General features: G+C 42.8%; 1 protein-coding gene across 1 annotated transcript in view; it reads right to left on the reverse strand.

The window, feature by feature from the left end:
• Nucleotides 1-9,214, reverse strand: part of LOC125307290 (multiple epidermal growth factor-like domains protein 11) — a 128,518-nt gene extending 119,304 nt beyond the window's left edge. Inside the window, exons 1-4 of the mRNA XM_048263186.1 lie at nucleotides 9,162-9,214; nucleotides 6,965-7,066; nucleotides 5,973-6,073; nucleotides 3,751-3,843 (exon numbers count right to left, since the gene is read on the reverse strand). Of these exons, the coding sequence (XP_048119143.1) occupies nucleotides 3,751-3,843; nucleotides 5,973-6,033 (154 nt within the window). The 5' untranslated portion in view covers nucleotides 6,034-6,073; nucleotides 6,965-7,066; nucleotides 9,162-9,214. The remainder of the gene's footprint in view (nucleotides 1-3,750; nucleotides 3,844-5,972; nucleotides 6,074-6,964; nucleotides 7,067-9,161) is intronic.
• Between the last annotated feature and the right edge of the window lie 2,972 nt (nucleotides 9,215-12,186).

The raw sequence follows: 12,186 nt of genomic DNA on the forward strand, positions 1-12,186 counted from the left end.
TGAAGCACACACTAATCCCGGCGCAGTGAGCTGCCTGCTACAGCGCCGCTCGGATCACTCCTATGTGTGTCCAGGAATGTCTGTCTGTCTGTCTCATTTCAAACAAATCTTACTTGTAACTATTGGCTGTGAAAAATGGGTGTGACTGAAAGAAAGAAAGAAAGAAAGAAAGAAAGAAAGAGAGAGAGAGAGAGAGAGAGAGAGAGAGAGAGGAAGTAAGAAGTGAGATAGGAGTACATGAAACTTCCAGAAGACTTTGAGAGGTCACCAGCAGTCAGGCGAAGCTGCTCCTGAGACAGAAGTCAACCAAATAAAACAGATCGCTGTTGCGTTTAATTCACATTCATCGATTTCCTATTTTTAATTAATAATTTTAATTAGTGTGTGGCATATTTCACTGCCTAGAGATGGTCGATGGGACAGGGATTGATCCAGACACTGATGCAGATGGGTGACAGCACTCCATCTCAGGGAAGATCATGTGTGTGTGTGCGTGTGTGTGTGTGTGTGTGTATATGTGACTGTGTGTGTGTGTGTGTGTGTGTGTGTGTGTCTGTGTGTCCGCGTGTGTGTTTGTGTATGTGTGTGTGTGTGTATATGTGACTCAGTGTATGTGTGTGTCTGTGTGTCTGTGTGTCTGTGTGTGTGTGTGTGTGTGTGTGTGTGTGTGTGTGTGTGAGCAGAGTGCAGACGGACTGATTGAGTGATGGGAAGTAAAAAAACAAAGGAGAAAGTTGGGGCAGCACAGCACTGCAGGGTGGATCTCCAGTTCTCATCTCAGCAACTCGGAGTCCCCTTGCTCTCGAAAGACACACACACACACACACACACACACACACACACACACACACACACACACACACACACACCTTCAGTGAATTCAGCACTTATGACAGGTCAACTATATTCCGCAAGCCCATGAAGGCAGGGTCCATGAATTATTCCCTAATGCATCCAAAGCCACAGAAAACTCATTGCTGGGGATAGAGAGTAAAGGCCCATTCACACCAAAAACGATAACGATAACGATAACTATAAATAAATATCGTTCTCGTTAATATGAATGACGACGTTCACACATAAACTATAACGATAACGACATGAAGAACGATATCGTTGGGGATCACTTTCAGAGCGATTTTCACAACGATAAAATGCTAATAGCCAATCAGAACCCATCAAATTTTAGCCCTCACATTTATTAACACAATGAGAGACTTTGTTTATCGTTGTTCAGTGTGAACACTTTTATTGTTATGGTTATAGTTATAGTTATCGTTATCGTTCTTGGTGTGAATGGGCCTTAAGAGAAAGAGAGAAACAAAAGGACATTGCATTTATCTCTCTTTGTTTATCCTCCTCCTCTCTCTCCCTCTCCCCTAGCACACACAACACAAGCACAGGTGAACTAGAAATCTAGGCTGTGAAAATGCATCAACGGTATAGACAACTGAAGGCCTATTTGTCTACAAATTAAACTCGTCAGAAAAGCTAATGGCCTATTGTTGCAGTTGATTAAAAAAAATCTCATGAATCCATTCATGTAAATATAACAAATACAAGATCACCTCAAAAAGGCCTTTAAATAAAAAAAAAAACTCAATGACTGCAACAAATATTGATGATGACTTGTGCCAGTTTTTGAGGCACAAGTGACGATGACTTGAATATTCAGAGTGCAATTTCATAGTTACACAAATAAATAATACAAATTCCTGTAACCAAAAGCATTGTTAAAGCAGGATGTACCTTGGGTCCAGCGTCTCCAGTGCTCTCCAAAGGAGCTAATCAGACATGCACTGAAATGAACACCACTGACAGCTTACTAGCAATATGCCAACACATATTAATATAACACTGTAAGCTACCAGTCACAATTTCAATATGCTAGAATTTGAAACATTCTTTCACCCTCAAGAGCCTTAATAATTAAAGTGAAAGAAAACAATTAAAACAGAAATTGGCCAAGAGAGGGGTTTAAGAGCTTAATAACTGCTATAGTGCACCAGGGACCTTAAGCCCAGGCCCAGACCAATATATCCATCAACCCAGCAAGAAGCCAATGGCCACTCACTGCAACCAAACAACTGAGCCTCACAGTAAATAGTAGACACCAAAAACACACACATAACATTTTAAGAGATGCGCAGAGGAGTTTACAAGTCAACACTGGAGGGGAAAAAAGGTCATCAGTCGGAAGTCAGTGTGAGCTCTCTGAAGAAAGACAGCATCAACCACTAAGAGCCAACACCTTAAACATGCATATTAGCTCAGGAAAGGTCACACGTGTCATGTAAAGTTCTTTTTATGAAAAGGGCTGTTTCAATACACTGACTGTGCCCCTTGAAGGCTTTCTCTGCATCTAAAATGTGTCGCTGTTAGGAATAGGAACTCTTGCGTAAATGCTGTAATGTTAAGGCACAGAACACTGAAGTACTGATGACAAAGACATTGAGATGAGGCTGAGAATTTCAGATGTACACCAAATCAAACCAAAAACAGAAATGGTTGCATCTTTGACTTGGGTGAATGAAACAAATACACAGCAAAATGTAGGATATCCTATAGGAAAATCATACTTGCAAGTTCTGAGAGAACGAGATTAGCACAAGAAAGAGAGCAAAATGAGTTTATCCCCACACTTTTTTTGTTTTAGGGCTTGTCAGGTTCTCAGAACTTTAGAGGAGACCATTCAGAGGCTTCCAGCTCAAGCACAGCAGGTGAAAATACAAAATACCCTCTCTTTCTTTCTGTCTCCTCCTCTATCTCTCTCTCTCTTTCTTTCTTTCTTTCTCTCTCTCTCTCTCTCTCACACACACACACACACACACACACACATTCAGAGGAGTATTGCCAGGCATGTTTCCAAACAAATCAATGTCTCACACACAGCTCCACTCATTCTGTGAGAGAAAGTCAAAACAGTAGCTAATGCTTCTCCTTAAATAGCATGTGATTGGTAGTCACTGGGCACACACTGTGTGTGTGTGTGTGTGTGTGTGTGTGTGTGTGTGTGTGTGTGTGTGTGTGTGTGTGTGTGTGAATGTCTGTTAGCCCCGGCCAGCTATCAGACTAACAGAGATATTAACAAAGTCAACCGTCCTCATATCCCTCCCTCCCTCTCTCAATCTCCCTCTCTGCAGCAGCCGATTCTGCTGATTACTGAATAAATTCACCTTCTCCTTCACCTTCCCCTAAATAATACAGCTGACAAACAAAGAATCTCCTAAGCACACTCTCACAAACCCAAAACAACCTGGGAAGGTTGTCTTTAAAACCAGCTGAAAACAATCAAACCAGTGCATTCACCACATGTACACATCCCCATATCATGTTCAATAGTTGCTCCATGCACAATGTAGCACAACATAGACCTGTCGAAGAGCTATCACTACTACGAAATATAATGTTGTGTTCATGTTTGTACTGTGTGCAAATGTTAAGCAGTGTTTGCCAGAGGTAATCATCTGACTTGCTGCAAGAATACTCAGCCATGTTGTCTGTATACAACATCCATAATGTGTTTATGCATGTGTGTTACGTCTGTGTCTAAGATATGCATGTGTCTGTGTAGGTGTGTGTGTTTGTGAATGTATGTATGTGTGTGTGTGTGTGTGTGTGTGTGTGTGTGTGTGTGTGTGTGTGTGTGTACATGTGTGTGTGCGCGTGCATGTGTGTGTGTGTGTGTGTGTGTGTGTGTGTGCGCGTGCTTGTGTGTGCGCGTGCACATTAATGTATCGCTCCACTCACCACTTGAGCAGTCCACTCCTCCCCAGCCCGGTTCACATTGACACGTGTCAGGAGACACACAGCGGCCATGAGCGCATTCTGCAGTACACAGCGCTGAGGGAGAGGACAGAAGAGCTCAATATGTGTTACACACACACAAACACACACACACACACACACACACGCACGCACACACACACACACACACCATGCACACACACACACACACACACACACACACACACACACACACACACACACACACACACACACACACACACACACACACACACACACACACACACACACACACATCATGCACACACACACACACACATACATACACACACACACAGACACACACTCACACCCACACCCACACGCATGCAAACACACATCCACATCCACACAGACTCTCAGCATCTCAGACACATTTATTGCGCAGAAGTGTGCTTCATCATGGCGCCACTGTCACTCACAGCACTGGCTGTCATGTCTTTGGGCATGGTGACATCTCAGACAAACCTCTGAGGAATTCTACATAGAGCAGTGGTCATGGCCTACATCTCTCTGTCTTCCATCTCCGAAACGGGCTGAAGAGGGAAGCCTCCTGGGGCATGGACTACTGCTGGAGAGTACAGCACGGCCTTCTGTTCTGCTCGTAAGTTTCCAAAACATGGCCTGTTAATGTTTCTCTTTAGACAGATAATAATCTCTCATAAATCTCTACTTGAACACTTTCAATAACAAGTGGCTTTCCCTGAATGAATAATATTCAGTTCACAGAGAGCTCAGACAGACTTTAACCATGCTCTCCTGTGGGTCAACGGCTGAGCAAATGAAACAACTGGGGAAACAGAACTGTCCAGTGGAGGGCACTGTTTCAATGGATAGAAGACATTAGCATTCTCAGCAGAAGGATGGTGTCCTTGGTGAGAAATATGAAAGCCAAACTGCCCCTTGAGAGTCTAAAACATCCCATACTCTCTTAGAGAAAACAAACAGAGATATTAATCCTGAGGGTCTGGCTGCAGTCCCAGTCTAGCCCTGCCCTGAACTGCTGGGGTCACATTGCTATTACGGATAACATCATTGTGCCATTCTGCTTAATGTAAGCTCCGTTAAGTAGCCCGGCATGGGCACAATCACACCACCAAGGTGATGGGACTTCTGCAATGAAAGGGAGCAGAATCTTAAATCTTGAATCATACTCGTATGGCATTTAAAAGCTGGACAGAGGAAGAGAGGTAGGCTATGGTAAAAATAGATAAATATAAGAAATGAATATAAGATGAGACCCATTGCAGGTAGAAGAGAAGAGGACATTTCAAGAAAGGGGACGGGGACAATGGAAGACAGCCATTAACTGCTCATCCACCATAAAACACGCATAGTCTGCTGGAATAACCAATACTGCATCACCACACACTCTCTCTGCACACTTGCTGAGAAGGCACAGGAAAGGGAAAGAAATTGAGTGGTATATGTAGAAACAAACAAACAAACACACACACACACACACACACACACACACACACACACACACACACACACACACACACACACACACACACACACACACACACACACACACACACACACACACACACAGGATTAGTTTGGAACACACAGAGACAACTAACTTCACTATTTCAGCTTGTAGAACAGAGAAAAGGTTCTAAAGAAGATTCAAACAAAACAGCCACAGAGCAAGAGAATGAGAGTGAAAGACAGTAAAGAAGGCGGGCTGGAAGTCAATGACGCCATATTTCTAGGCGGGCTGGAAGTCAATGACGCCATATTTCTTTTTCTCATTCATGTTCATATTCATACTTCGACCGACTCTCACAATGAACTTCTGGGTCATTTGTGCATAGATGGCCCCTGGATACTGCACTCAAAATAGTTAGAGCGTAAAAATAGTTTTAAAAGACTGGTCTAATTTTGCCACTATCATGTCTGGTGTAGCCAATTCCATCATTTTACTGCTGTATACATGTTGATAAGCAGAATGACAACATATCCTAAACACTACATGCATAAGGAGTTGCACAGGGCAACACAGGATACAACTTCTTCCATACATTGCAAATAAACATACTCACACATAGTACTGTAATTTTGTATTACCAATGCTTAAGCTTACATATATATACACGTGTGTGTGTGTGTGTGTGTATTTATTAGTCAAAATACACACATAACCCCATACATATGCAGCAAAGAGGAGGATCAATACTTACGGACACACAGATCTCCACTCTCATAGTAACCAGGGCAACATTGAGAGCGCCGCCGGTACATTGTTCTCACGCCCCGCCGATATGCCGTTTTGTAACTTATTCTACAACACACACACACACACACACACACACACACACACACACACACACAGTAGATAAGTATCAACATACAGTTAAAGGTAGTAGTACATAAGCATCCAAGCGCATTCCTTCATTTCCTTTTGTCCTCATCTCTCTCTGTGTCTTAATTTATGCATTTTATTCAGTCTGTTAGTGCGTTCTACATCTGCATACTGTTTTACACTATCTCCCACTTCTCCTTGTCTCCTTGCTAAGCTTATATTGTGTTTCAAAGATATCAGCTATATACGTGAATGAAGTTGCACAGTGTGCTTCAAACAAGAGCACAGAAGAAAGACAGGGAGGGCACCTCATCCCAATACCCACCTGCCTAAAGACCTTGGTAGGAGAGGCCATAAGAATTGGCAAAAAAGTGCTGCTTCAGATGCAAATTTCTCTGAGGTAAAATACTACCTTGGAGACTGAAATGGAATGAGGATGCATGCCTTCAGATTCAAGGACATGGAGTGGTACATTGAGGGGAGATGTTTAGTGTGTGGGGCACTTAGCTGAACGGAGTGCAATAAAACCATGGAACTGTAAAATCTAATGGCTCTATCATAGCTCATTTCCGTAAGTTGAGAGTCGAACATGCAATGGCCCAAACAAGTCTGAAGACTGAAAACACAACACAAGAAAAAACGAGCATATTATGTACATGCACATACACACACACGCACACACACACATGCACACACACACACACACACACACACACACACACACACACACACACACACACACACACACACAAAATGTAATTTTAATTCTTACTGGGATCCTTCTCTAAGACAAAAAGATAAGATACAGAGTGGACCACAAGAGCACCAACAGAGCAGACACCCAAACCCACAACATGAGAAGACCCTCACCTGTGCTTGGTGCATTTGAACCAGTTGAGGATGTCAGTGCACCTGGTGTAGTAGATCTGATTGAATGGGTGTGCGTAGGACTCCTGCACAGTGACAGCGTAACTGGGTGAAGAGATACAGAAGGACAAACAGGAGGAAGAGTAAAGCCAGGGGCCAAACATGTGACATTTTAGTATTGAATTTGAATGAAAAACAAACAAAAAAACAAGAAAAATATATCCATACTGTTAATTGTGCTGGTACTGTATGTTTACTCTCTCGGCAATGCAATGAAAATGAGATCCTCAATCATTGCAGTAAATGACATTGTGACTTGTAAGTAAGTTTGTCCTCCGCAGCTAAGTAGTGAGTGGATGTTACCCTTTAAATGTAGTTCAAAGTCAAATAGCAAAGGGTTGTGTTTCACAGCATTGCTGTAAATTATAGACTCAAGGTTTCCATTACACAGGACCAAGTTGGGGAGATCTCCCACAGGCCTTGTCTAATGAGAAAAGGAAAAACATCCCAAAGTATTTGTCATAACGGATGTTTTCCCGCAAAACATAATCATTTCGGCGATACAGGTAGTTGTTGTTATCGAACGGGCAGCGAGCTCACTGATCAATCGTGTGGGGGTAATTCAGAGACAGCCTTTGCAAGCACATGGGAAAATCAATGCTCCACCTTTCTACAGCGAGGCAGAGGAAGAGGGAGATACAGTCTCTTCACTCTCAGGAGAGCCAGAGAAAGATAAAGTCGTGGAGAGTTGGGAGAGGGAGCAGGCGAAAGGAGAGGGTTCCAGAGAAAGAGAGATATGATCTCTGTGCTCCCCTTATTGTTCACCTCTGCTGAGACAGGGACTGATCTCTCCCCTCTCCAAAATACGGAGACTGGACTTGTTTTATGCTCAGCAATATTTCATGCGGCATCTGTCCAATTCTCGAAAAAAGCCACAGGAGATTGGGGTGTTTCAGTTTCAGTACAAATGAAAACAGTTGGATTAAGTTTCACTTAGTAGAATAGCATCTCGATTGAAATCAATCAAAGACCTTATTACTTTTGAACTGCTGGACTTGATAGAAATGTAAGTTAAAGGAATTATCCGGAGTAAAATGCACTTTAGATCAATTTACGGATGATTGGGAGTACATACGTTGAGTTGACATCAAAATCATGTCATTCGGATGTGTTTTGAGAAAGTTCGATTTTACCGTTTTTAGTCAAAACTTGTTAGCCTGTTAGTGACCAGGGCATGTCATTTCGCCTACAAAACGCTATTTTTATACCTCTTCTACAGTTCCAAACAACATTACACTTACATGGTAGTGAGTAGAGGGTCCCTAAAGCCAAACCGAAGTATGCCGAGGTCTTTATGTGGTCGGATAGAGAGTCCAGAATGAATTTCATCAAGCCAGTACCTTTCCGGAAATGTTGCTGCTGCAGCTAGCATCTTTAGGGGAAAGTCTGTAGGAGTCGATTGCATCACGTCGTTGCACGACATCACGTCACGTGACATTTCAAAATTCCAACCTGTTAGTAAGCTGCAGCAGCAACATTTCCGGAAAGGTACTGGCTTGAGGAAATTCATTCTGGACTCTCTATACGACCACATAAAGACCTCGGGATACTTTGGTTTGGCTTTAGGGACCCTCTACTCACTACCATGTAAGTGTAATGTTATTTGGAACTGAAGAAGAGGTATAAAAATAGCGTTTTGTAGCGGCGAAATGACATGCCCTGGTCACTAACAGGCTAACGAGTTTTGACTAAAAACGGTAAAATCGAACTTTATCAAAACACATCCGAATGACATGATTTTGATGTCAACTCAACGTATGTACTCCCAATCCGTAAATTGATCTAAAGTGCATTTTACTCCGGATAATTCCTTTAATTAAGTGTTCAAAACAGTGGAAAGAACATTTAATAAACCAGCAATTTTGTCAATTACAGTGCAAGTGGATGGACAGAGGTATGGACATATGGATGGATGGATGGATGGATGGACAAATTGACAAACACAAACCGACCCCGTCGTACGGTAACAGATGTAGATTACAGGCCACTGACATCATGGACTGACAAGTAGATGGATGGGTTTGTGGGACAGGGAGATGAAGAGGTGGACCATGAATTTCCCCGTAACAGACAACATTGACACCGACAACTCAGATGGATGGGGGCATGGATTGGTGCACTGTTGGGTGAACTGGCCGACCTTTCCCAGTGACTGCAGACGTTGGGGTCCTCTGGATTCAGTGGCAGAGTGCTGAAGGGAAACCCCATCAGAAGCAGCAGAATCAGGGCCTTCATGCTGCCCCTACAGAGAGAGAGGGGGAGGGGGTTGATAGAGAGCCCATTACATACAAAGACGTAGCATAGTTTATCAGGCATATATATTTACACAAACAGACCACCAGATATAAGTATCATATGTAGAAACTCTAGAATTGTGCATCTCAGTCTCTCTACAAGAATTGCACACCATTTATGTTACGGTATTTGAACTGTTTACACTTAAAGGTAAATTCAAACAGAGGCTTCAGCAGATGTACCAAACAAACCTCAACACATCCCTCACCATGTCTTATAGCCACTTTGAACTCATAATTTACAATGACTGAAGCTACTGTAAATGACGTTCATATTCATGATGTCTATGTCAAAGAGGACACAGATATAGACACATCTGTGACACCTTATTGTTTCACACACACACACACACACACACACGTGCGCGCACACACACACACATGCACACACACACACACACACCACACGCACACACACACACACACACACACACACACACACTCTCTCTCTCTATCTCTCTCACACACACAGAGACAAGACAGAGATAGAGATTACACATACACACACAAACACACTCTATCCCAGACCCACTTTTTGTGGCTTAAAAACCCAATGAGTGCCCGACCGTTCATCATAAAAGGGAAGTTAATCAATATGTCCAAGAAGCTCTTTAAACTTTACAGCCAGTGCATAAACACATCCAACACACTATTACACAGGCCTACAATGTCTGTGATGTTTAAGTGCCATTTCAATCAGACCCATTCTCTCTTAATTTTCTCAGCAACCCCTTCCAATGAACATGCAGAGGATTTCCATAACTAAAGTATATTTCCTAGCATAACAATCTCTTTTTCAGTCAGGGACCACAAATGCCTGAAAAGTTTAAACTTTTTTCCAAAAAAACATAGGTTCTACATACAACTAGGGATGCAACGGTACAGTGTGCCCACGGTTCGGTATGTATCACGGTTTGTGGGCCACGATAACGATACGGTTTCAATAGAGTGGAGAGAGCTGGGGCACCCCTGTGTCAATTTATTCTAAATTTTACTCAGCCGAAGTCCCACCCCTTCCGTTTGCCATTTGGAAAAATTATGAACTGTAGTCAATAGCGAAAGAGAAATAATTTTCTGGTCCCGAGTTTCATAGAATTTAAAAGTTGTGTTGCTGCCTAAATGTGCATGCAGGGACATTACTGATATTGTTGAATATAACTCTCTAGGCATAGCCTATAACATTGTAATGTTTTTTACATTGTGGCGTAATCCCGAGGCAGTAACCAAATACTGTACGTCCGCCAATGTGAATCTCCAGCTTTTATTATTATTGTACTATCTGGGAGATATTTTTTTGGTGCTATAAAACTTCCTATGCATTAAACTTCCCAGTTTCACTTTAAATACATTTGAAAGACGTGTCTTGGCAGTGAACGTTTATTTTGTATATTTTAATCGCAAATTGTTATTAACAAGCGACAGTGAGAGAAACAGATTCTCATTGCAGGCTACTAGCAACGAATCCGGCGATAGGCTACATCACGTTACACTTAGAAGCGCCCGCTCCAGTTTCCTGCATTAGCAAAGTAGGCCTAATACTTGTGGGCTGTTCCTAGCCTGCTTTTTTTGTTTAAACTTTACGGTCTTCAGTTTGTACTGCAATTCTAAATATTCCCTTACTGTATAGTGAATGACAGACGGCGGCACCTTTTCAAAATTAGTGTCTCTCTGTCTCTCACTAAGCTCAGTCCATTCACGTTGGAGCAGTCAGCTGTTGTTTGTCAAACTAATTTGCATACAGAGCGCATCAACCTATCGGTGCTTTGCTACATTAGCAGGGTTCTTTGAGGTGTTTTGTGAATGTGAACGCGGTTCACTTACAGCAGCGGACCGCTAGAGGGTTAATAGAGCCTCTCCTTGAACCCTCACATTCCCTCCCCATCCCTGTGCCATCCCAGCAGCAAACCCTTCGCCAGCGTCCGCTCAGTACACATCACCCAGATCAATACCGTCTCTGACCTGGAGCAGAGCGCCGATGGACAGATGGCTGATCAGTCACGGAGATCAAGCACTTTATCGACGAGCATGGGCCTCTCGAAAACCTCTTTACCATATCACGTCTGATTAAATGACCTCTCCGAGAGCATTCAGATAGTCAATGAAAGGAGGAGACAGGATGGCTCGGATGGGTACAACGGTGCCAGAAAAGTTGTTTGTTGTTGTTTAAATTGTGTTGGACTCCAACTGCTGCCTCCAGGCTGTAACACGATAAACAAGCAATCATGACTTACTCACCCTCATATCAACGCTGGGAGTTATGGGGTTTCTTGCACGTGCACGCACACACACACACACACACACACACACACACACACACACACACACACACACACTCCAAACTGATGAGTCTCTTTGACTATTGCGTTGCAATGACTAAAATGTTAAATAATGGTGTATGGACACATGAGCTCTCTCTCTCTCTTTCTCTCTCTCTGACTCTCCCTCTCTCTCTCACACACACACACACACTAAAAGAATATACTCACGTATGGGTGCATGAGGTCAACACATCTCTAAATTCTTACCCAAACAAACTATTCTTGGCTGCAGACACACATTGACTGTTTGGGCTTTCAAGGTTACACTCAATCTCGTAAATGTGAATGCATTTATCACCTGAGCTTCAGGGCAAAGCGCCCATAGCTTTCAGTGGCTGGTGATGTGTTGAGTATTTCCTTTGAGCAGAATTGTAAAATAATCTGTTTAACTCAATCCTACCATTGATTAGGGCTCTGGTTAGCTCTGATCCAGTGGTATATAAGATATCTGACATAGTACAGAGACAAAGCCTGGTGAGTCACCGCATTGGAGGACGAGAGTACATTACATTTTTACTATCTCTATCTGCCTTATCACTAGCCCTATGGTCCA

This window comes from Alosa alosa, chromosome 14 (assembly GCF_017589495.1).
Source record: "Alosa alosa isolate M-15738 ecotype Scorff River chromosome 14, AALO_Geno_1.1, whole genome shotgun sequence".
Taxonomy (NCBI): domain Eukaryota; kingdom Metazoa; phylum Chordata; class Actinopteri; order Clupeiformes; family Clupeidae; genus Alosa; species Alosa alosa.